We start from the raw sequence: 26,402 nt of genomic DNA, 5'->3' as shown, positions 1-26,402 counted from the left end.
AATATAGATAAACATCCCTTTCATCATTGTTGAGATAAACAAAAAACATTACATGAACATGAACACTTCACAGGAAACGATGGTGCCCGTATTTGCCAAGTGGATTTATTTTCCAGAGCTCCTCCACTGTCTGTGCAGAAGGAAATGAAACTCAACAGAAATGGCACTGTGCTGCTGCATGCAAATATGCTGTTTGTGCTCTGTGTGTTTGTGCTCTGTGTGTTTGTCCTGTGCGTATGTTAGTGTATGTGTATACGTGTTTTTTGCTCTCAGTTATGTTCAAGTGTGTGTGTGTGTGTGTGTGTGTGTGTCCTCCAGCTGGCGCCGGACGACGCCTGGAAGTGTCCCCACTGCAAGCAGCTGCAGCAGGGCATGGTGAAGATGAGTCTGTGGACGCTGCCGGACATCCTCATCCTGCACCTCAAGCGCTTCCGGCAGGTGGGCGAGAGGCGCAACAAGCTCTCCACGCTGGTGCGCTTCCCCCTGACCGGCCTGGACATGGCGCCGCACGTGGTCAAGCGCAGCCAGAGCATGCGCAACCTGGGGCCCTGGCCAGCCGCCTGGAAGCAGCCCGAGGCCACGCTGCCCCACGACTTCCTGTACGACCTCTACGCCGTCTGCAACCACCATGGGGGCATGCACGGCGGCCACTACACCGGTAGGTTCATGCCACATGAGCGCATACAGTCACATTCCCCGTCAAACATTCCTGTTCCTATGAGTTCCTGTGTATGCTTTCCTGTGAGTTCCTGTGTATGCTTTCCTGTGAGTTCCTGTGAGTTCCTGTGTACTCTTTCCTGTGAGTTCCTGTGAGTTCCTGTGTACTCTTTCCTGTGAGTTCCTGTGATCTCTTTCCTGTAAGTTCCTGTGATCTCTTTCCTGTGAGTTCCTGTGATCTCTTTCCTGTGAGTTCCTGTGTACGCTTTCCTGTGAGTTCCTGTGTATGCTTTCCTGTGAGTTCCTGTGAGTTCCTGTGTATTCTTTCCTGAGTTCCTGTGTATGCTTTCCTGTGAGTTCCTGTGTACGCTTTCCTGTGAGTTCCTGTGAGTTCCTGTGTACTCTTTCCTGTGAGTTCCTGTGATCTCTTTCCTGTGAGTTCCTGTGTACGCTTTCCTGTGAGTTCCTGTCTATTCTTTCCTGTGAGTTCCTGTGTATTCTTTCCTGTGAGTTCCTGTGAGTTCCTGTGTACTCTTTCCTGTGAGTTCCTGTGTACTCTTTCCTGTGAGTTTCTGTGCACTTTTAGAGGTTAAGGACCTTCCCAACAGATCTCCCCATGGCAAATTCTCATTCACTTGCATACACTCTACTAAAAGCTCATCAGAGCGTTCATTGCGGCTCGTGGATGTTTCGTGAATTGGTGTGTGTGTGTGTGTGTGTCCTGTAGCGTACTGTCGTAACTCGGTGGACGGTCAGTGGTACAGCTACGATGACAGCAGTGTGGACCTGGTGCCAGAGGAGGAGCTGTGTACCCGCGGTGCCTACATCCTCTTCTACCAGAGGCGCGACGCAATCCCGCCATGGTCTGCCAGCAGCTCCGTCAGGGGTGAGGAGAGGAGGAAGTGGTGATAACAGAGTTATACTGACCATTTTTGGAAGTTGATTTAATAATCACTACATCCAAACAACATGATAAGTTGGGTCCTCTACTTTGAAGCAATACCTTGTCACATGAGCCATAATGCAATGCTCCATGTTCCATTCTTACTGCTCAAAGGCTGGGATGCTCAATGGTTCTTACAGCTCAAAGAGTTCCGGGCTGGGGAAAAAACAGCTAGATACCAGCTTATGCTTGTAGGTGGTTTTAGCTGGTCTTTGCTGGTTTTCTTCGTTGCTGGTGTAGCTGGTTGGGCCACCAGGTGGACATGCTGACGTGACCATCTGAGGAAGATGGTCATGCTTGTGACCAGCCTGCCAAGCTTGACATCATTGTGTCAGATGGCCATGTTGATTTGCTAGAATGACCAACATAAGCTGGTATGGCCTGTGAAACCAGCAATGTAGACCAGTAACACCAGCTAAAATGACCAGCTTGAGGTGGTACAACAAACAAAACCAACTGAATTACTATCGTAAGCTGGGTAAACCAGCTGAAGGTATGTTTTCGCAAGAGTTTTGCTGGTCTAGCAGGTCAACCATCAGGGTGGTCAAACAAGCTGGTTAACAAGCTGGTCAACCAGCAAACCACCTTAAGCTGGTCAGGCTGTTTTTTTCAGCAGGGTTGTCTCACTGTATCTTTGCAATGGGCCAAGTGGTTCTCTTTCATAAAAGACTGGAACAAATGACCAGTAGGTCAAAAGATCTAAATGGTTATTAGTAAATTAGTTAGTTATTAGTTATGTTATATATGTTTGTTTTGCACTATACTGCCCCATACAAATTATGTAATAAACATCAAGTTAGATAATGCATAACTACAATGACCACCCTGTGTCTCCCAGGTTCCACCAGCTCCTCCATGTCTGACCACTGGCTCATCCGCCTGGCCGGGGACAGTAAGCGCGGCAGCGTTGTGTCCCGCAGCTCCACCACCTGTCCGTCATCCATCCCCGACTCGCCCGAGTCACCGGTCTTCCAAGACGAGTCCTCCAAACCCGGGAGAGGTTTGTCAACACTCATTTCTGTTGTGCTTTGAGAGAGAGAGAGAGTGGGATCATATTTACACCCTCCATACCCTGATAAACCAAAATGTTCACCAAAAAAGTAAGGGGAAAATATTTGCGTGTTTTATTGATTTTAAAAAAGCTTTCGATTCAATCTGGCCTGAAGGATTGTATTTCAAAATCCTACAAAGTGGCATAGGGGGTAAAATGTATAACATCATCAAATCAATTTATTTGGGCAATAAGTGTGGTGTAAAAATTGGCAACAAAAGAACTGAATACTTCACTCAAGGGCGTGGGGTGAGACAGGGTTGCAGCTTGAGTCCAACCTTGTTCAATATCTATATAAATGAGTTAGCGGTGTTATTGGAACAATCTGCAACACCTGGGCTCACCCTGTTGGACACGGAAGTCAAATCCCTGCTCTTTGCGGATGACCTGGTGCTGCTGTCAGCCACTGAACAGGGCCTACAGCAGCACCTGGACCTGCTAGAGCAGTACTGTCAGAACTGGGCCCTGACAGTCAATTTGGATAAATCTAAAGTTATGATCTTCCAGAAGCATCCCAGACCTCAGGGAACCAGACACCTCTTTACTCTAGGTAACACCGCCCTAGAGAATGTTACTTCTTATAACTACCTTGGCTTAAAAATGAACGCCTCTGGAAACTTTGGTCTTGCAGTGAATGCACTAAAAGAAAAAGCACGACGAGCATTTTATGCAATAAAAAGACATTTTCATCAAATTGATATACCAATTAAAATCTGGTCCAAAATATTTGACACAGTCATTTTGCCAATTGCACTTTATGGAAGTGAAATATGGGGTCCACTCAGTAAGCACGACTACTCTAGATGGGACAAACACCCAATAGAAGCCCTGCATGCTGAATTCTGTAGAAATTTGTTACATATCCAAAGAAAAGTATCCACAAATGCTAGCAGGGCAGAATTAGGCCGATTTCCACTATTGATTAATATCCAAAAACGATCACTAAAATTCTGGATTCATCTAAAATTAAGCCCTCAAAATTCACTACATTTTAAAGCACTTAAATTCAAAGAGCTCAGGCCTAAGCCCAGTCCCCTATGTCAGTTGGTCTCGGATTTAACTAACCCAATAACCCCTAACCCACAAATTGTCCAGACCAGCACTGCTTCCCAACCATCAATCAGAATCAACCAAATTAACAAGAACAACAAGAATTCTTATTTGGAACACTGGAAGAAAGAAACAAAATTACAACACAAACTAGAATGTTACATTGGCATACGAAAAGACTATCAATTGGCAGAGTATCTCCACACTGTCAGAGATACGAAGCAGAGACAGATCCTCACCAAGTACAGGCTTAGTGACCACAGTATAGAGAAAGGCAGGCACAAGAAGTCATGGCTGCCCAAAGAGCAAAGGACATGTGGTCACTGTATGACAGGGGAGGTAGAGTCAGAGGTGCACTTTCTGCTACACTGTGACAAATTTCGGTCCCAAAGAGACAAATATTTCACCATTTTGAACAACATCATTCCCAACTTCACAAAACTGGAGGAACAGAAAAAACTTGCTGTAGTTTTGGGTGAGGACACCAGCACATGCATACTGGCAGCCAGTTATGTGTCCTCACTCCATAACCTGAGAGAAGGCATTACTTAAGATAATCACCCCACTACCTCCACCCTTCAACATAACACTGCTCCCCAGCCCCAGTCTGTTACACCATGTCTCCTGTTTGTTTCGTTTTGTTTTGTCCGGTCTTGGTTTTCCTATGCACGTGTACAGACAATGGTCTTATATGGTTGTGACGTGCTGTGTGTGTGTGTGTGTGTGTGTGTGTGTGTGTGTGTGTGTGTGTGTGTGACGAAGTGTAACAATGTTTGTAATGTTTGTACATGTTTATATCATTTTGTATTTGTATTTTCTTTAATTATTATTATTCCTGTGAACGCTTTGGCAATGCATCATATGGTTTGTCGTGCCAATAAAGCATATTTGAATTGAATTGAATTGAGTGGGAGAGAGAGAGAGAGTCAACACTCATTTCTGTTGTGCTTTTAGAGAGAGAGAGGTTTGTAAACACCTTTTTTTGTTGTGCTTAAGAGAGAGGGGGGGGGGGGCAAGAGCGGGCCCTTTAATTTGCTTGGCACTTTGCCAGTTATCTCCACTCAGACTGGGAAGATTACAGTGTGGGCATCCTTCCTGTATTACTATTACAACATCAAAGCACTGATGCATTCTGAATGACATGTTGTGCCTGGTGCTGAGTGCATTTGACAGGCTGAATGCATGTGTTCTGGTGCCCAAAATGACACTGTTTTGCCCCTTCAGATGTTCTGATTAGGGATTGACGTGAACGCTCTTTGTTGTGTGGCGTAGTCTTGCGTGGTGTAATTTCCTCCTCTGCCTCGCCTCCAGGTGGATTTGAGAGCAGGCCCTTCGTGCGGGGCATCCAGGGCCGCAGCGTGAGCATGCGGACGCCCACCAAGGCCAGGGACACCCTGAGCAAGGTCCTGCCGCTGCGCTGGTCCTTCGGCTCCAAGAGCCGCCGCAAGCCGGCCCCCGGCCCCGAGCCGGCCGCCCAGGCCCCCGCGGAGCTGGTGGAGTACCTGGAGTCGGGCCGGCGGCCGCGCTGCACCAAGGACCCCATCGTCACGCTGGTGGGCAGCCCGTCCGCCAGGGACGGCCCCCAGGGCCAGCTGCCCCCTGCTGCCTCCAGCTCCTCCAGCCTCAGCTGCGTGGGCCGAACCCCCGACGAGCAGGCCGGCCACGCTAAGGCCACTGAGGGTCAGCAAAGGCTGAGCGCCGACAAGACGGGCAGCCTGAGGCGCAGCAGCAGCGAGAGGCCCACCAAGCAGCAGCAGCAGCAGCAGCGAGTGGACGGGACCCTCGGCCGGAGGAGCACCCGGAAGGGCAAGCAGGAGCAGGGGAGGACCCACGAGCCGCAGTCCAGGAGCGGCTCCAGCCCGAGCGCACACGCCAGCTTGGACGCCGGCCAGCAGAGAGGCAAGGGGGACGCGGCCGAGGAGCTGACCCCGCCGGAGGGCGACAAGGCGGGCAGGAGGGGAGAGGAGTCCAGGGCGCACGACGGCCTGCTGTCCTTCCTCAAGGGCGGCTTCCTCAAAAAGGACTCCATGCGCCGGTCCCGGGACAGCGACTGGGGGAGGGCCAGCGAGGCCAGCAGCAGGAGCCTGTCCAAGCTCTCCCTGTCCAACGGGGGCCCCGGCGGCGCGGCGGACGGCAAGGCCAACGGCTCCGGCCGGGGTCGGCACGGCGACGAGCTGACCAACGGGAAGGTGGTGCGCGGCAGCATGCCGGACATCAAGCGCTCGCAGAGCTCCTGCAACATCCAGAACAAGGCCGACCCGTCTCTGCGCCGGACCGCCTCCCTGCACCGCAACGGCCTCTCGGCGCCGCCGCCACCGCGCAGCCTCACCACGGACAAGGCCTCGTGCGGGACGCTGCAGAGGAGCCGCTACAGCAGCGCCTCCCTGGGGAGGAAGAGGACGGTTCCCGAGTCCAGCTTCTGAGGCGGACGCACACTGACCCGCTCAAAGCAATACTGCACCAGGTCACATGCCATGATGGACACACACACATGCTGCTGTGCCCTTTGGGGAGGAGGGAGTATGCAGAGCTGCAAAGAGGAAGGGCAGTTTGCATACGAGAACAAGAGAGTCGGGTGCTACCCAATGTCTTTAATGTTTTCTTGTTTAATACCATTACAGTTCATGACAAGTGCCTCTGTAACATATGAAGAGCGAGGAGCTGGAAGACCAGTAGTGGACGCACATCTTCCTGTTCACACAAACACTCGACCTATAGATCCATGTCCTGAGAATGCACTCATAAATGAAATAACAATATATTGGTATGATTTTGTGTGATACCAAAAAATAACTGATGTTTGTTTTTTCACTTACTTTGTAAACACATGTTTATTTGTAAACATATGTTTGAAGGTCTATTTAGCTATGGCAAAGAGAGGGACCATCTGTGACTATACAATATAACCGCTGCTAGCTTTTTTTTAAAGATTTAACAATAGAGATTATATTGTTGCACTTTTAACAAAGTTGAGAGCACCAGTTATTTTAATTTGGTCTACATTGTGCAAGATGTCAAAAATAACTGTTTTTGCACAAAACAATCTTTGCAGAAAAAAAAATATTCCAGAACAGATCAATTAATATATAAACATATAAATGATTAAGAGTTTACATTAATGTACAATATAATATCTGATTATATAATGCTTAAAGTTATAGACACTCGATAAATGCTCATTGTTTTTGAAATGTAGTGTGCTGGGTGTCATTGTTAACTGATTCATCTCTAACTTGTTGAATTAGAGGGTTTCATATTTACCTGAACTGCTGCCTTTCTCCACTTACGTTGTGTTTATTTGCTGATTACTGCATCAAACACTCAAAAGACTCACTATTCTGTGACTATTCCTGCAAATGAATAGTTTTACACTGGACTGTATTTGGGTTAGATGGGTTAGATTTCCAAATGTTGAATGTTTCCAAGCATGAAGTAATAATATAACATTCAGCACAGCATTGTGTTAAATTAATAGTATGATTAACCCCCTTACCACAGTATCAGTCTATAAAAGGAATTATGGTTAAAGCTCAACTGTGTTCAGATGAGAGTATCTCCAATACAAGAGATGATTTACAAGACATGAAGGTTTTAAATTGTGTTGGTAAAATAGCATGAATTAACCAGGCAGTATCACTCTTGAGTGAGTGTGTAATGATTTTGGATTGATTTGGATTAAACATTTTGTCACAAACTTCCAAAACATAAGATAATCATCTGCATTTTGGGGAAGTGTATAAAACATCTCATCATAATATTCCTTAAAAATCTCCTGGATCTTAAATAATAGTAAATAAATGTTTCATAATGCACCAGAGTGACCGTAGCATAGAGTGATCTATGCTACGTGCTGTATGCTATGTCCTATGCTATGCGCTGTGTGTTTTCTGTTTGTTTGTCATTTGCCAAATGAAGTACACCACTAGGGGCAGACTTAAGGCCCGGTTATACTCACCGCACCGGACCGGTAGCGCGACAACGTGACGTCAAAATGACGTAGATCTCTCTGGCGTGCCAGGGTTTTGGCCGTGTAGCCCACGGTAGCGCACCACTCATTTTTTTTCAGACGAGCGCTACAAGGCGGAAACAGGAAGATGGACTAGTTCGAGGGCAAGCGAGTTGCAGTGTTTTGTTACAGTCGTGAATTTTTTTTTAATAGTTTGCTGGATAAGTTAACAAAGTTACCAGTCAGAGTTGCAACACATGGAATTAAGAGGAAAGAATAGAAACAATTTATTTTCAAACAAAGGATATCTATTAAGGCCTGAACAAAATCTCTTTCCACTTCAGGAAATTACACAAACTCAGCCAGCTGCTAGCTAGCTAGCCAGCTAACTAAACTGTTTAAATGATTAAAATTTCCCTCGGTATGACTAAAGTATCTATCTATCTATCTATCTATCTATCTATCTACCTGTGCGCACACCTTGGAAACTAGATGATAATGATGGTGGTAGTTGTGAATAGTAGCAACCAAAGTCTGAAGTACCATCACAGAGGCTAGGTAATAGCAGAGCCCGTTTACATTCTCTGCTACTAGTGTTTCTTAATGCAGCTTCTTCTGCTGTGTAGCCTAACGTAGTTAGCGTTAATCTTTTCACAACAGCGACACCTCTGTTCAGGACAATATTGCAACTAGTGTCGTGACCACGACGCGCGAGTATAAATGGTTACGGCGCTTCTGTGACGTCACATTGTCGCACTACAGGTCGGGTGCGTCGAGTATAACCGGGCCTTTAGCTGGTTCTCAATGAAGGAGCAATAAAGATTGAAGTATCAGATTCCTCATAAGTGCTTTTCAAATACTACTGCAGTACTATGAATGTGTTAATAACTAAAAACAAAACACAGAGCAAATAGTTATGTGTAGGTGTCTCACAATAACAGAAAGGTATAGATTGAAGCGTAATGGGTTTGTGGCATGGCATGTCATAACTTTTCACTTTTTTTTTCACTTTTCACTTTGTATTAATACCTCCCGATGCGTCATGACAGTGTAAGTCACTGTGTACACCAAAGCAGAAACCTTACCAATGTCAATGAGTCAAAGTTCTCTGCCTGTCAACCCGACACTATTGTTATCATCACAATAATAATGCCTTGCACATCACTGGTTTTGAGTAAAGCTTTTTTTTCGTGTCACGCTACAATTGTGAATAAGCTGATGCCACAGAGTCTAAAAGATCAGAAGGCAGACTGCCAGGAAGATGTCACCATATCAATAGATGAGGAAAAGATGACAGAAGTTATTCAGAATTGCCTTGTGAATTAGTAGTAGAACAGATTTCTAATGTATGTCACCTAAATGGCTTCTCGCACTATCATTTGGGTTGTTTTGTGAGCACAGACCCTTTTGCAGTGTGCAGCTTCACATTCTATCTCAATATAAGCTCACCAACACACCACACCACCTTTAAAGAAAGTACAAATGAGTATGTCTTTATGGAGAGGAGCAGTACACCAGCTCCAACGTCTAGCTGTTTGACTCCACAATGGGATGGGAGAGTATTGTGTGAGGTGACATAGCTGTTGTTTATTTTTTTTTGCAAATAAGCATTTTAGTTTACCTTTTCTCTCATTTTCTACTGAAACTACTGCACTTGTGAGATAACAAACACCCAAAAGAGCCCTAGCGTTGGAAAAACAAGTCAAAGAATGAAGGATTTAGGCATAGTTTCTTGTGTCTGTAATGTTTCATATGCAACTTTTGTAAGGTTTTTATAATGGCATTGTAGATCCACAAAGGGACGTTTCATGGGCCTGGCCATGTAGCCTTGCTTAAAGGGGAGAGACGATTACGCACAAGTGTACATGATGTGCTACTGCTACAGCTTTGATTTCTATTTGCCTATGAAGTCTGCTATATGTAATATTTTATTTTTTAATACTGCAAAATAAAACACATTCTTTATCACAGTTTGGCTGTGATTTGTGTGAATTGGGTGCTATGTATTATGATGTTTACAACAACATGCTGATGTAAGCCTTGTGAATGAATTGAATGAAGTACTAATGGGGAGCTGTGGTGTGAGTGTGAGTTCCGCATTTGGGTTCAAGTGCCCATGGGGACCTGGGTTCCAATCCAACCTGCAGTCATTTCCCAAATCAAGCTGCTACAACCTTGTTACTCTTTGATACAGTTGAATAGACCTATTAAGTGTACCAGTTAATTACTTACATGTACATATGACATGTATGTTGTGTCTTCGATGTCTTGGAACAGGTCTACTAATTCACATGTACTGTGTGGTGTAACAGCAGACACGTTTCAACACATCAATTACAGGATGCATGACATTGACAGGATGTATATAATATGTACATGTAAGTACTTAACTGGTACACTTTATTTTAATGGGTGTATTCCACTGTATCAAAAGAGTAATAAATGTGTACCAACACAGTTGATACATGTACTACAGTATGTAGGGTAATGGCAGACATGTTCCAAGACACCAATGACACAACATACATGTAATATGTAATTGTAAGTACTTAACTGGTACACTTCATTTTAATGGGTTTATGCCACTGTATCAAAGTGCAGGGTTGGGTAGTAACGGATTACATGTAATCTGGATTACGTAATCAGATTACAAAAATCAAGTAACTATAATCAGCCCAGATTACAATAAAAAAATTGTGTAATCAGATTACAGTTACATTGTTGGGGATTACCTGATTACATTTTATCATGCAAGCAATGCAACTTTTTAATGATAGCCTAGTTATCTTTTAATTCGACAAGCTTCGGGCTTGCCGGTTTGATCCCCGACCAGTAGAAATGTGGGCGGGGGAAGTGGTTGAGCACTACTCTCCCATGCCCACATCCACGGCTGAAGTGCCCTTGAGTAAGGCACCTAACCCCTCATTGATCCCCGAGCACCGTTGTAGCAGACAGCTCACTGCTCCGGGTTGGTGTGTGCTTCACCTCACTGTGTGCTCACTGTGCTTCACTAATTCGCGGATTGGGAGACCAAATATCCCTCACGGGATCAAAAGAGTATCTATACTTACTAACTTATTTACTATTGTGGCAGGTCTCTCGGCACACTGCCTGATCTTTTCCTCCTAATCTTAATGTAGCCTCTTGTTTTAGTGTTAGCGTTTACTTTGAGAAAGTCACCAGGCCCCCCTGGTTGAAAAACATCCCAAAGGAATAATTTTCTCACCCCCACAATTGAAATGGACATGGTGTCATTCAATCTCAGGCCATGTCCCTGGGTCAAAAAAATCCAGCGAAAGCTAAATTCATTGTCCAGGTGTGCCCTTATAAAGGTTAAGCTGAGTTGTGCATGTTTGGAGAATAGTGATCCATGATCACATCCATGACTAAGTGATCAATTTTGGGATGGGGAACATTTCAACCACCAAAATACCACCCCCAAAGTGGAGAATAGTTTTGGGTGTTTTTCAGACAATGGGACCTGGTGACCTCAAAGTAAATGGTAACACTAAAACAAGGGGCTTAAGATTTTTGGAGGAAAAGATCAGTTAATTCACACAGGAATGCTTTACTCAGAGCAGAGAGATTTCTTAGATGTAATGAAATAATAAACAGAAAAATAGAATGAGAATTCTTTCATCAATTCAGTGGTGGTGTCTTTTACTTAAGGGACATATTTATTGAAGTAATCTAAAAGTAATCCAAAAGTAATCAGATTACGTTACATGTTTTTGGTAATCCTGATGTCAGTAATGGATTCAGGGCTTTGAACCGGTTCAAGGAACGAAAACGAAAACCGGGAACTTTTTGTATTTTACAGGGAACAGAAACGAAACCGGAAACGTTATTATTTTTTATGTTCTGGAACAGGAACACTTATTTAAAAATAATGGTAACCGGTTAATACCGGTTTTATTTCGTTCCTCAAAGTTTTCGTTGCCTAATTACGGAAGCGTATTGCATTCATGACCAATAAAAAAAAATGGACCCTGTTTGTCTGAATTAATGACTTAGCACATCCTGTTTTTCTGAAATAACCAGTTAACTATCTCATCAATACAGAAAAACAGCCCTGTTTCTCTGAATTAACGAGTTATTCTGATTTTCTGAATTAACGAGAAAATTATCTCGTTAATTCAGAAAAACAGTTGTAAAGACGGCCAAGCAAACAGCAACAGAGGTGATGATCAAAATGATCGGTAGCCTATGCAGGCTGCATTGTAGGCTAGGCATCACAGCCAACATCCCTATAACTAGCTACTGCTAGCTGCTAGCTAAAACGCAAAATACTGAATGTGATTTAGAATCTAGCAGTGTTCTATATTTATGCATCTCCACATACATTCTTTGATAAAACCCAAGTTAAATCGGACTTTTTCAGTTTGCTGCGGAGGGTTTGACAGCCAAACCAAACACCTAAAACAAACATTAAAACACCTAGTCCAGGTATCTATAAGCTTACCTCATGCAAGTCACAGCTCTGTTTTTCTGAATTAACGTGATAATTTTCTCGTTAATTCAGAAAATCAGAATAACTTGTTAATTCAGAGAAACAGGGCTGTTTTTCTGTATTGATGAGATAGTTAACTCAACAATTCAGAAAAACAGGATGTGCCAAGTCATTAATTCAGACAAACAGGGTGCATTTTTATTTTATTTGTCATGAATGCAATACGCTTCCGTACCTAATTAACTAAAAAAAAAAAGTAATTATTTTCCTGCGCACATTACCATGACGGCTGAGGTTCACTTCCTGTGTGACATCACATCAGACATTCGCTGACTGAATGGAGAGAGAGCGGTGGATTACAAAGTCTCCACTCCACATCTTAAATAAGAGGTAAATTACGATCCATCGTTAATTAAAACGCTCATTCCAAACACAATATCAATAGCTATATTTGTCGACTCCACGTTAATGATGGACTAGCGAACATTAGGCCTACTGGATGGCCTTTCCCCCCGACAGTTGGAATTTGTTGTTGCCCGAGTGGCATAACCATGTGTCTTAATAATGTTGTTACGTTTGTGTGGAAATTTTCTCTTTTAACAATAAACTACACATTTGAAATAATTGTAGGCCTATTTAATTATGATTATTATTAATAATATAATTATTATTATGTAATAATGGTTGTAATATTATTACATTTGGTTTAAGCTGGATGAGAAAGATGTGACATAATTCTATAGTATTAGCTGACAGGAACGAAATTAACCGTTCCGGGAACAGTATTTTTTTGTTCTAACCGGTTCGGGAACGTCAATTTATTGGTGGAACTCATAACCGGAAACGTAATAATTCCGCTTCTGTTCGGAAAGAACCGATTGGAAAAAAAAATCGGTTCAAAGCCCTGAATGGATTACATTTCAAAGTAATCTGACCCAACCCTGTCAAAGTGCAATAAGTGTGTACCAACACAGTTGATATATGTACCAGAGGTGGGACCAAGTCACTGTTTGGCAAGTCCCAAGTAAGTCCCAAGTCTTAGCAGTCAAGTCCAAGTCAAGTCCCAAGTAAAAGCAGAGAAGGGCAAGTCGAGTCCAAGTCCAAGTCACATCAAAGCCAAGTCGAGTCCAAGTCCAAGTCCCAATCTCTTTCAAGTCCTGAACAAGTCATCAGGTACTCTTCACTTAATAATGCCATTATTAGACTATCGATCATAATTTTAGCACTTCCATCTAATCCACAGTATTTTTTTATAAATACAAATTAAAATATGTTCAATGTTTCTGTCTTGTAATCTTTTACGACATATGACATACGACATACCTGTGTAATATACACATGTGCATACCTGAGTAATCTGTACAAAACGGATAGCTACATGGCACTCAGCACAGCTGCAAATATATATATATATTGTTTTTCCAAATTGCGGAGCCCACTGTAAGGATGAGTAATAATTTGACTGATGGCAGTTCACTGCGCTAGGATTTTCCTGCAAACAATTTATTAGGCTGTCTGCCAGTGGCGACTCATAAGGGAAGCAAAGGTCAACACTTCTATATTATTTAAGTAAAAGATAATAATGACAGTAATTTTGTTTTAAAGTATTAATTTCTTAAGAAATACTACACATTTGATGCTATTTATCTCATTTGTAAATTGTGCACTGTCACTTTAAGCCCATTGTGTGCCACTGTCCACACGTTCTCATAATGATCTTTTTTTACCAGCTCCATTCAATTATAGCCTATGGCTAGTCCTAAAACTCAAACATTTGTGCCACATGTATAGCACAATATTAACAATGATAAGCATGATATTAAGTTGGCACAAATAGCTTTCATTCCTTTGGAAAAAGAAGCATGTATGACATGATGCTCGCTTGACATTTTCTGTTTGCAATTAAAAGTGAATTATGAGCCTGGTAGCCAGTAGCCACCTAGCTACAGTTGCTGAGTGGAATGTGTAAATAAATTATAGAATACTTCAAGACTCACCAGTTCCATTACACAAAGGCAAAGACAACTCTTCATATTCATACTTTGCAGTCACGTGACTACCATGGCTACCTGGCGGGCAAGAAACGCTAACAAAATGGCGACGAACAGTGGCCAGCCAGGGGAATTGCAGATTTCCAATACTACAATCAATTAACTATTTAGACCATATGTCACCAAATGTTCAAATAGATATCAAGAAAAGATGAACATACTCGGAACGTGTGATCCATAACGTTACACAGCACCCGCTGATGTTTTCATTGCTTTGAAGGTGGCAAAGTCTCTACCAGACTTGGAGTTTGGAGATATTTAACTTACATATCTTATAGAGAATCCGTCACCTTACACCGCACAAAAAATGAAAGCCTACAAAAGTACAGATAGCTATCTTTTTATCAAGAGTGGGTGGGTTAACAACGCTGTCGTATGGGCGGTGAAAAACAGGAATATCTTGAATAAAACTCCTCATAAAAGGTGAGTGTTACTAGTTAGCTAACGTTACCCGTTTGCTAATGTTTGCATGTTTGTAGCTATAAATTACACAAAGTGACATCTGTTCCATCGTGTGATGAAGTCTTCATCTGAATATGCACACCCTGCCTGCCGGCGAACGACAGCTTGATAAGTAGTTAAAAAAAAAACGTATGCCAACTGTATCATATATGGCTAGCAGGATGTCAACATTGTAGCCTACCTGCTTATCCACTCCACATAGCATCAGACAACAGACAAGAGCAGTTGGGGCAGCGAAATGCGTATAAATCCTGTTAGCAATCTGTTAGGTTGTAATGTAGTGGTAATAAGTGTATGATAGTATGCATGCAAAGTAACTGTAAGTAATAAGTAGACGCAGTAAAACAGTAACGTGTCATTCATTCACCATGTACTCTTCTTCATATCAAATCACGTACAGATGATAACGCGTTCTCGCCACCTACTGGCGAACGTGTAAGCACGTTTAGTTAAGATAAATGAAACAACATCAGCGAATCATAAATCTGAAATTATCCATTATGTCAACTGTCTCTATGACAGGAGACTTCATGACCGTCACTTAGAAGTGAAACCCAGCAGGACGCACAGCTTGCAGTTCGTCTGATTTGTCTACCCACATGATGCCACATGTAAACATATATGGTAAAAAAAGGAAAGAAATGTGTAGCTTTAAAAAATATGTTGTAGGCTACTGTGCTTGTGAATGATATACTTTATCTAACTAAATCCTTTTTCTATGTTAGGTACATCATTCCTACAGCTTGAATGAATCACCTCTGACAACTTGGGTTGCTGTGGAAAAGGAGGGACTGATTCGATTTGGCCACTGCACCTGTATGGCCGGGTTAGGTGAAGTGTGCTCACATGTAGTGTACATCAGGAATCTGTAAGAGACTGTATGTACATGCACAGAAGTTGTTTGCAGACTACTGATCTTAGTGTTTTGAATTGGAGGTGGTGTCTGCAAACAGGAATTGGCAAAACACAAGCGTGCACAAAGAAAACAAATGAAAAGTGCTACATTTTGAATTGCACTGTAAGACAGACAATTACAGATTTATTCAATAAATAAATAAAATGCACATACATAGATAAATAAAACAGATGAATACAAATAAATACAATGCACAAAGGTATTTAAAGTGAAAATGTAATACATGTATTATTGTAATATACAAAATGTCATATATTCATTATTATTATTATTTACAGTGTGTGTTTGTATAAATAAATCATTGCATATTTACATTGTATTATTGTAGTATTTAACCAGAAGGAATGATTGAGGGTGCCACATTTGTAAGGGCACAACACACATGGACTACTTTGTCTAAAACTGTTGTTCGGCCTCCCCATCCCTTAGATATGAATATGACTGTTCCTTGTGGGGATATGCCTATTAGGTATTTTATGGTGTGATGATGTTTATAGGTTGAATATGTTTGTGCTCTTGCTTCTAAGTCTTTGGGTTTTTCTATAAAAATTTTGAAACAATCAATTATGCAGGCACATCTAGGGTAAGTTTGTCTAAATATCATGGGCATTGACAGCCGAAGCTCTTCTCTCTGTGGCCAAAATAAAAATGATGGGACAAGCTTTCCATGTCTTTCTCCCTTTTCCTCGTTTTGGTGGCAGAGGTGTGAGAGAAGACAGACGGAACCCAATCAGGGGACAGCGGATCATCAGATTTGGCACCTGAAATAATAAAATAAGATAATATAATAGATAAAACACGTTATTGCCACACAAAGTTTTGGGTATTTTCAACATTGAGTCCTGTAACGTTAGTTCCAGGTCTTTCTAGTAACTATCAAGTCTGTTAGCAAGCTAGCTGCATAAGGGACTGGGATTACTGTAACTAGCTAAATTGTGTGAAGCAGACAAGACGAGCAGTAATAATTCCTCCGTAAATAATCTAGCTCTACTGTTGTTGGGTCATCTCTGGTTCTTATTGAAAACCATAGATATCACAAACCTCAAAACAACCTATCACACAACTTTTGTTGTTGTTAGCAAAAGACGACAGCTCTTAGCCTAGCTTAGACTCATAACACAAACAGCTGACTCGCGGAACCAGCTGGTGGTGTTGATTAACGAAACTACAGGGTAATTTAAGACACGATTAATTACATGATCATACACCCATTGTATTCAAACAAATGTTGAAATTACCTTTGATGAAATGATCACTGCACAGACGTGTAGGGCCTATACTGTGAAGGTTGCCATGTCCCATTCCTGAAACGATTTCACGTCTGATAGCCTGTATCCATAGAATTCTTCTTATCAGAACCGGTAAAAACAACCCCGGCTTATCTCCTCGGCGGCTAGTGCATCCAATCGCACAACAACTATCTGGCATGTTATTTACACCTCAAAACACCAACTTTTGTATAGTAAAACTGGCGACGTCCTGGCCAGATCCTAGACTAATTTACTGGATTTCGATGCTGGAGAACGACGTTTTTGCCCGCCAGCCAGTGGTTGTGACGTCACGTGCAAAGTATGAATTCTTGTCCACTTTCCAAATCACAGTGAGTGCTGCTAGTATGTCATAGTGACCTGGATCTCATAGTTTATAACAGTAGGCTAGTGAGAACCGGATAAATTCGCAATCTCCTCTAATCTCATATTTGTTGACTTCACGATTTCCTTTTATACGTTTCTTATGTTTAAAACAAGAAATCAATCATCATTAACAATGACAAGCCAGCTGGAACCTACTAGTTTTCTCTCCCTCTCGTGCGTGCTTAGATGCGTTCTCAAATAGGCTAGCATAAGTTCAAGTTGGATCTTAATGGAGAGGACTCGAAAAGTATCATCTTTATGTAACATGCTGTTGGTGCATTTTGACATGAAACGTTCTCTAACAAAAGTGCAAATCAGTTTGCATTAAAGCTACTAGTGATTGGCTAAATGTTGGTCCTTCCTCTGTCTCTTGGTGCCCTACACACAGTGTGTAACGCGTGTGGGGGTAGCGGCAGCACTGAACTGTGCTCTGGCCGCTTGTCTCCGCTATTTATTTTTTTTTAGTCGCGGAGGGAAAGCGTCTCTGGGGTGACAGGTCCACGATCAGGAAATTTAGTTTTTGATTCGAGACATGTCAAGTCATCACAAGTCAAAGAGGCAAAGTCCGAGTCAAGTCTCGAGTGAATAGTATTCAAGTCCAAGTCGAGTCGCAAGTCATGCCGAATTTTATCAAGTCAAGTCTGAAGTCATTAAAATCATGACTCGAGTCTGACTCGAGTCCAAGTCATGTGACTCGAGTCCACATGTCTGATATGTACTATGTAGTGAATTTGTAGACCTGTTCCAAGACATCGAAGACTACTGGTAATTAACTGGTACACTTAATAGGTTTATTCCACTGTATCAAAGAGTAACAAGGTTGTAGCAGCACAGCTGTTACATGTACACTGTAGACAGCCTTGACTGGAGCTAAGAATGGTTTGTATATCAAATCTATCATAGACAGGGAAAAACCCAGAACGATCTGATTAAGGTCACTACCAAACTTTTCTCAATTGATTCTATAGTACTTTTTTGCGTAGAATTAATGCAAATATACACTCTGTCCATTATTTTGTGAGAGCAAATTTGCATATGGGTATCATTTTGTTGACTAATTTGCATGTGGTGAAGAAATATTCGTCTTGTTTTCATGCTGTGTTGTAACTGATGATCTTCCCCTCCATTTGTCCACTTGATTTTGCATTTGTCCTGTTGTTGCAGATGAAACATATGATGGTTTCTTCACCACTCGTTCAGAGACATTCATTGGCGGAGCCAGGCCCGTCGCTAGAAGGCAAGCAAACCAAGCAATTGCTTGGGGCCCCGAGCTTGCCAGGGGCCCCAAGACAACGACTGGTTAAGAATAAAATGCAACGACAAACTGTGAGCGCCGCTTTGATAGTCAATGCAGTAAAGTGCAACGACACTGTTACCGGCAATACCGGGATCCCCCTCAAGGGGGCCCCTCTCAGTAGCCGCTGACAGCAGCCAGCCAGCCAGGTTCGTGATCTCTGCTGCCGCTAAAATATAAACATCGGCAGTCATAATGAAGCGGAGTTATGCGTCCGGAAGCCAGAAAAGAAAGAAGAGAAAGGAAGAGGATGACAAGAAAAAACAAGATAGTGGTAAGTGATAAATTACACTGGATAAAATAGCTCTACTTGTCTTGTACAAATGGTGTAATGTCACAGCAGGAAGGCTAGCCTAGCAAAAAAAAATTATGTTAACTAGCTGCCTGACGGCCCATGCTGCTTGTAACAAACTAGAACAGTTAGCACAACCTTTTTTGCCGAACGGACAGAATATGGTTATATACTGTAATATGTGTGTTAACGGGATAAGGAAGACGCAGACCTGTTCCAGAATCACTGTTTATCGTATTTAATCACATAACATTGCTATAGCTTTGTAATAGGTTTTGATGAAAGTGGCATAGCTTCTTAGTCTGAGCGAATTAGGGTTGAAGGTGGAAGTAAATACAGCAAAAGGATATTTGGTATCAATCGAACCGTAATTTCATGTAGATTAAGAATTTCAGGTGCCTACAGCGCAGATTTGTACCAGAAAAAAGATATACAGCTTTGAATGGACCATGGTATAATGATTATTGGGCCAAAATATATATCTATATTATCACATATAGATATTAGCTGATATCTCCCATACTGGTAAAAGGATCTTTACCAAACTTGATGTACTAATGGGCCGTTCTTTTTGTCCACCGAACTCGATTTGCGAGCCGGTTACCTGGGTTACGAAACAGACGTTGCAAAAAGAATGCTCCCGAGGTTGTTTAAACAACTCGTCAACTCGTCTGAACTCAGAGGACCCCGAGTTCAGTTTACAAGATGGCTACTACAAGCATCACACGTAAGTTAAAATTATGGTTTTATGCTATTTAAAGCACTTTTGTCTTTGTTGTAACCAAATGAAGAAGTCGTACACACAGCACTGTATACTGTTACCTATAGGCATGTCGCTACAGTCTTTTTATGTGTCAAGTGCCGCCTAATAAGTTATTTTGTAGCTTGTGCCGTTAAAATTGTCTAGAGACGCTCCTGTTGCTATGTCAACAATGCCGAGTCAGAGCAGTAGCATAACGTTACCGTTAACGTTAATAATAACGGAATATTCAGATATCAAACTGTGAAATATGTTTGGCAATATGTAATGAACATGTGTCTATATTTGATTAACGTTTAAACACAGAAAGATACTATTGTTCAAGCATATTAGGTTACAACCCATTCACACCAAGAACGACAACGGTAACTATAAATATATCGTGCGTTAATTAATATGAATGACGACGTTCAAACATAAACTAGGCCTATCTGTTATCGTTGTGAACGCTTTTATCGTTATGATTATAGTTATCGTTCTTGGTGTGAATAGGCCTTAAATGGGTGAATCCTTAATGTGCCTGGTTAGAGCAAAGCACTTCACCCACTCTGAACACAATGGAAACCTCTTCAGGGTTGTTATATGTGTGATAATTAGTTGAGACCTGAAACATAGGTCAAGGATTGACAAGCCAATTGTGGTCAGTACCATTACATGTTTACTCAAGCTAAATCATGGCTATAATGTAATTGCCGTGTATGTGTGTGTTTTAGTGTATTTAGGAGAGAACACGGACCTGTTCCTCAATTCACAGAGGACCCTGCCGTTCCCTGGTCCTCTGTACCAGCATGAAGCCGACCCCACAGTATTCTATGCTGATGGGGACCTATCCATTAAGGTCAACCTCGTTGAAGCTGGTAAGATAATGGAAATAATGACCATAGTTTAATCATATTAATACCATTAGTAAGGATGTTAATAACCTTGTGCTTACTGGCATATTGCTTTTATGTGTTATATAGGCAGCTGCCCTGAGGCACCCTCTGCCGACGATCCCATAGCGCTGCCCATGCGGAAGCATGATTTTTTTACGAGGGAGCAAACCCTCTTCCTGGTTGACCTGATGAGGCTACATCTGGAGAGGGAGGGAGAGGGTCTCCCAAAATCTATGAGGGACCTCAACAGCCGGCTAAAATTTGGCAGGAAAAATAAGAAGGAGCTGTGGGCAGATATGGCCTCAAAACTAACCGAACAATACAATGAAGCATTCTGCCCTGACAAGGTGGCCAGGAAGTGGTGCACCTTAGTGGAGGGGTATAAAAAGGTCAAAGATAATAACACCAGCACAGGGAAGGGCCCCATGCGTTTCCAGTTCTATAAGGAAATGGACGATCTGCTTGGGGCCCAACATGATGTGGTGTTCCCTTTTGTAGGAACGAAAGATGGGGTGGATGTCCGAAGACAGGAAGCAGTGGTTTGCAGTGAAGCTGCCACTGCCACAGTCACCACCTCCCACACTACTGTCTCTGCCACCACCTCACGCACATCAACACCCAGCCCAACATACAACTCCAACCCACCAGAAACACCCTGTACCACCCCAAGAATGCCACGCAAGCGTCCAAGGGACGATGACCTCTTGACTTTCCTCCGGGAAACAGAAATGGCCAGCCAGCAACGCCACCAGGAGACCATGGCCCAGATGAGGACTTCACAGCAGGGCTTTGAAAGCCTGATTACACGATTGATAGATAAATTCTGAGTGACATTTGATCCTCCCTCTATTTAATTATATTTGTTATTATTATAAGTTATTATTTAATATATGTTATTATTTAATATAATTATATTTGTTTGTTAAGCTGTATATATATATTTTTTTTTTTATTCAAAATCTTTAGTTTGTTAAGTGAAGTTGTGTGTGTGTATGTATGTATAATATATTTTGTAATAATTTTATTCTATGTTTCTTATTTAGTATTTTTTTTTTTATGGAAAATAAATATTTAATTACTCAAAACCATACTGTGGGCTAGAAAATGGTGAAGCATTCAATTTAGGTAAAACATTATCATTAGTACACACAGAATATAACAAGTAAACATCAATAACAACAGAAAGCGAATGCATTGTAAGAGTAAATATATTTAGAAGCTTTTCAACTGTAAAAATGAGTCTACTCATTGTGATCATCCTGCCTTGGGCAGCCATGTCGGTGTTCTGGACATACGGCTGAAGCAGCGATACACATTTTGTGTAAGAAACAAGCAGACATAATGATCATGACCACAATGTCAATGCGGGTGTTCTGGAGGTCACGTAGACGCCTCCATTTGCACTTCATTCTGCCAAAGGCATTCTCCACAATAACCCTCCCCTGGCTGATCTTTGAGTTGTGCCTAAGGTCTTCCACCGTTAGAGCTCCATTGTCACGCCTTGGAGTCTTGATGAATGGGAAGGCATGTCCAATGTAGGCACTATCCCCAAGCAGACAGTGCTCCCCCATCTTCTCCTGCCATTGTGTGAAGAAGGTGGAACTCCTCAGCATTCTGGCATCATGCACCCTGCCTGGTGGTCCTGCAAAGATGTCAATGAAGCGGGCCCGGTCATCCACAATCCCCTGAAGGAGAACAGAATAGTATGCCTTGCGGTTCATATAATCCTCCTGTAACTTGGTCAATAGGTACTCGAACTGGTGTTTTGAGATCCTCAGATGACGAGCAAAGGTGGCATCACTCCAGTTGAGCATTATTTCCCACTCAGTTCCTGTCTTGAGGATAATTTGATGTCTGGAGCGCAATACAATCGAGATCAGTGCCCTGATGAAAGAGAAAACCTAAAATTAATAAATGTTGTTTAAAATCTATTGCTTTGTTATATTGTTTTGTTTCTTAAGGCAGTAAAAAGGGGTTGATTGCTTATACTAGCAATAGATCTTAAGAACTTTACAGAATAGGCATTCTAAACTTATATAACATATAGGTAGACTTAAGTAGGTAGACTATAGGTAATTAAAGTGGGATATTCCATCATCCAGTTGAGGCTGCAAAATCAGGCAAGTCTATCAAAGAGAGCAGACTGGGGCACCTTTCTTTGTTGCAGGTTAACGTATCGGAGTAGCTTACAGCATTCGGCTTAGAAAACCTAGAATAAAGTTCCACTAATATCTTTCAACATCTTAGGTAGGCTGCATTTAAAAACTGCATCTTTTGTGAGTGTAATTGCGTAGCCTATATCTTGCCATGTATGTGTTAGCTTGTAGGCCTAGAGTCTTTCTTTAGGTTGTAGCCTACATCATGTGTTTTACCCGGTGTTTTGTATGTGACTACCCCCGTTCGTGTATCGCGCTTGTTTTATTAATTGACTTCCCTTGTGTTTCCAGTGTAATGATGTCTCAGTGAATGAGTAGCCCAACCCCCGCTTCCGCTATTTAACCTTTGATTGGACATCTGCATGTCGCAACAAGCGTTAGGCTACAATGTTACACATAAAAAGCCGTTACAAGTTAGGCCTACGTTACGTAGCAACGGAATTTTCACTTAAACAGCGGTTAAAACATTCATAGACTACTTTCAAATTAGCTGAAACATGTACTTACATTCTCCGTTTTCTATCATCTTCTTCCATATTTCGCTGATGAACCACATACTTGGATTGTAGCTCTCTGTACTCTTTCAGAGCTAATGCAAGAGCGATTTTCCTGGGGGCGTCCATCATTATCTCCGACTCGTCGTGTTGTGTACAAACAGAACGCAAAAAACAGCTGTTACCTGTTTTCCGATACAGACGTGACGTCACTATCGAGATGCAAGTCGCGATTAGAAGACAAAAAGAACGGCCCATTACTCACCATAAGTTCTTGATGAAATTAGTAGGTGTTTAATGTCTTGGGGTCAAAGGTCAAGGTCACTTGAGGTCATACTTGACATGCAATGTTTGTTTTATACCTCTCAAGCAGATTGAAGGATCCTCATTAAACCCAACACAGTTAATTAAGCCTAAATTAACTGATAAGGCAATAAAGATCATGGGGTCACAGGTAGAGGTTAAAGGTCATGAGGCTATAGGTGGCTGAGGCATAGAATCCGCTATCTGAATTGACATTAAAAAAGATTAAGACATTTATTAAAGCAAAACAAACTTTATTTTCTGTATAAAAACAGTTGTTTCAAAATCCACATCTTATTTTAGTATTGTAGTAGTAGCCTCTCTGAAACCAGGAGACATTTTCTAGCCTGGAAAATCCAGACCCTGTTAATATAGATGGATTAAGGGTCTGGCCACGAACAATGTAATGGCCCAACTCGAGGGGCGGCACCAAGCATGCATTTGAAAATCTCACTGCATGCAATTGGATAACACTAGACCAATGTTTACTCTGAATGATTCCGGAATTCGACACAATTGGATAACACTATGACCAATGTTTACTGAACTCCAACGTTGCAGCGCTGTCGTCATCAGTTTAGCTCGCCTCTGGCCCGCATATATCAGATACGCCGATTTGATTGGTTCCCCGGGATGCAAGGGCTAAAAGTAACCTGCATCATTGCTCATTCCATTGTGCTCTCGCGAGAACTCTGGATTTCCAGGGTAGACATTTTCCACGACAGTATCCTGATTGGAGTGCGCTTCTCTGTTTACTTTTCGACGCAGTACTACTAACCACTGCTAAGAAACTACTCCCTCAAAATGTTATGCAATCATTGAAATGCAAGGATAGAATAATGTTAGAAATATAAAACTATCAACACACAGACATTTACATCGACAGTCTGCCGTTATAATTTATTTGTCTGCCGTTATAATTTATTTGCCTGGGTGTACTCTGGAGTGGGTGAGACTGTTTTTAGTGGCAGGCTAACATACTGATTACTTGCGCCAGCTTAGCACCTGCAAACTCTGCAACTAGAAGGACTGGATGAAACGTGTTGAAAACGGTCTCCACTGATAAATATCACACATGCTAACTTGGAAATTAGGTCCTTTGTCCAATATCCTGAACCACCCTTTAAAAATGTGTTGTTGCCTATAGCAATGCTATAGTAAATCAGCTTTTGAAGCCAGTGCTACAAGATGATAGCTCACCTTGGCAGATAACGCAAAGATCTGCGCATATGCCAAGTTCCTCTTCAAGTGCTGTCTCATCATCCATTGCAGTGAAATGGAAAATAATGAATCAAGACAGTACTGAGCACAACTAAATACTGATATTCATCCCAGGGGAAAATATTGCTTCTTACAACAGTCTCATCTTTCAGAAACAAAATTTAGAAAATGAACTTCTATCTTAATACTTTGTGTCCCTTAATGTGCTTTGTAAAAAATTATAAGGTGGCTTGTAACTAATTAATTAAATCCCATTTTTTAAGAGATTGACAAATTCGTATTTAATTATATTATTGATATCTACCGTCAAAATCTTCCAAAATATTTACTTTTTTTTTTTGCCCACCCGTAACTTCAACTGAACAGATAACAACGGACATGCCACATTACTAACATCAAAACCTTTAAGACAATGCTAGTCTTCAGGGTTACAGAAATTGCCAGGAGAAAGTGGACACCTTGTCCATGAAGGGAAAAATAGCAAGGGCCACAGTTAACAGTCATACTAACTTATGGAAAGTCACCACAGCACAGAAAGCTATAATTTACAGCTGGAAGTAGCACTGCTTGTACTGTAGAAAGGACTGCATGGGCAATTTTGAAAGAGATATTGGTCAGGTCATGACTATGCTAGTGGAAGTATTTCACTGCTATGTAACTGCTAAGCACATTTGCCTACACTAATTGCAATCAGAATGTTGATTCTTATATACAAAGGAGGGGTATTGAACTCATTGTGCTGTAGATAGGCACTCCCCATGACAAAAACAACCAAGTCTATGTTGTGCAACATAAAAAAAATGCTATATTTACAGTAATTGAATTGAACATGGCATGTTGATAAGCATGTCTCCACCATCTATAACCTTGTATGTCAGGGGATGAAACTGACCTTAACCTTTGACCCCATGGCCCTGAGTCCCTAAGTTCATCTAACTTGTATAGACAATAAATGTACTAGAGTTAATAAAGATCCATTAGTCTGCTTTGGAGATATGAACCAAATACTGCATGTGAGTTATTTGTGTGACCCCTTGTAACCTTGACCTTTGACCTCAAGACCTAAATTGTCTTGCCAGCTCTTTGAAAACTTATAGTGGGTAAGTAGACCAAGTTTGATGAATATCTTTCAATTGGCTTAAGAGATATCACCTAATATCAAGATGTACTAACATACGTTTTTGGCCCAAAACTCATTGTGCCATGCTCCATTCAAAGCCCTATATATTTTTTTCGGTACAAATCTGCGCTGTAGGCACCACAAATTCTTAATCTACAGAAAATTACGATTCAAATGATACCAAATATGCTTTTGCTGTATTTACTTCCACCTTTGACCCTTTTCTAGGCTAATTCGCTCAGACTATCTCTGCTATACTAACTATTCGACCGTGATAATCTATTTACCAAATGGGGCATCCCTTCTAAATATCAAAATATGGAAATGCTAACATATCTTTTCTTTCTCCCTCAAGGTGCTTTGCTTACATTTCTCAGCCATCAGGCTCTTCCTAAGGATTCCTCCACTGATGAAGGTAGAGTGAATTTCTCTCACTGAGCAGGGCCCAGTTTCTATGGAAGAATATTAGACTCAAAAGTTTTGTACGTGTGTATCACGTTTTGAAACTGTAGAAATTATTTGTAACTGTAAAAATGATCTGTACAAGTAATTGTCAATATCACAAATATGCAGTGTTGGGGTAGTTACTCAAAAAAAGTAATCAGTTACTAGTTACTAGTTACTTCTGTAAATTGTAATGAGATTACTTTACTAGTTACTGGATTTGAAAAGTAACTTCACTACTTATTACTTTACTTTCCTGTTTCTTAATTTACTGTGTAGATAC

General features: G+C 41.7%; 1 protein-coding gene and 1 long non-coding RNA gene across 2 annotated transcripts in view; one reads left to right on the top strand and one right to left on the bottom strand.

Moving 5' to 3' along the window:
• Positions 1 to 7,229, top strand: part of usp43a (ubiquitin specific peptidase 43a) — an 84,674-nt gene extending 77,445 nt beyond the window's left edge. Inside the window, exons 12-15 of the mRNA XM_076294285.1 lie at positions 319 to 658; positions 1,385 to 1,543; positions 2,439 to 2,600; positions 5,013 to 7,229. Of these exons, the coding sequence (XP_076150400.1) occupies positions 319 to 658; positions 1,385 to 1,543; positions 2,439 to 2,600; positions 5,013 to 6,124 (1,773 nt within the window). The 3' untranslated portion in view covers positions 6,125 to 7,229. The remainder of the gene's footprint in view (positions 1 to 318; positions 659 to 1,384; positions 1,544 to 2,438; positions 2,601 to 5,012) is intronic.
• An 8,381-nt stretch (positions 7,230 to 15,610) lies between these two features.
• Positions 15,611 to 16,859, bottom strand: LOC143114654 (uncharacterized). Its single transcript, XR_012984976.1, has 2 exons — positions 16,765 to 16,859; positions 15,611 to 16,287 (listed from the first exon to the last, which is right to left on the bottom strand). It is a non-coding gene; the product is annotated as an uncharacterized LOC143114654 (long non-coding RNA).
• Between the last annotated feature and the right edge of the window lie 9,543 nt (positions 16,860 to 26,402).

This window comes from Alosa pseudoharengus, unplaced genomic scaffold, assembly GCF_046254945.1.
Source record: "Alosa pseudoharengus isolate Yale_2024_CS ecotype anadromous, Long Island Sound unplaced genomic scaffold, YU_APseudo_1.1 YU_APseudo_1.1_scf_1, whole genome shotgun sequence".
Lineage (NCBI taxonomy): Eukaryota > Metazoa > Chordata > Actinopteri > Clupeiformes > Clupeidae > Alosa > Alosa pseudoharengus.
This window is presented reverse-complemented; position numbering and strand designations above follow the sequence as displayed.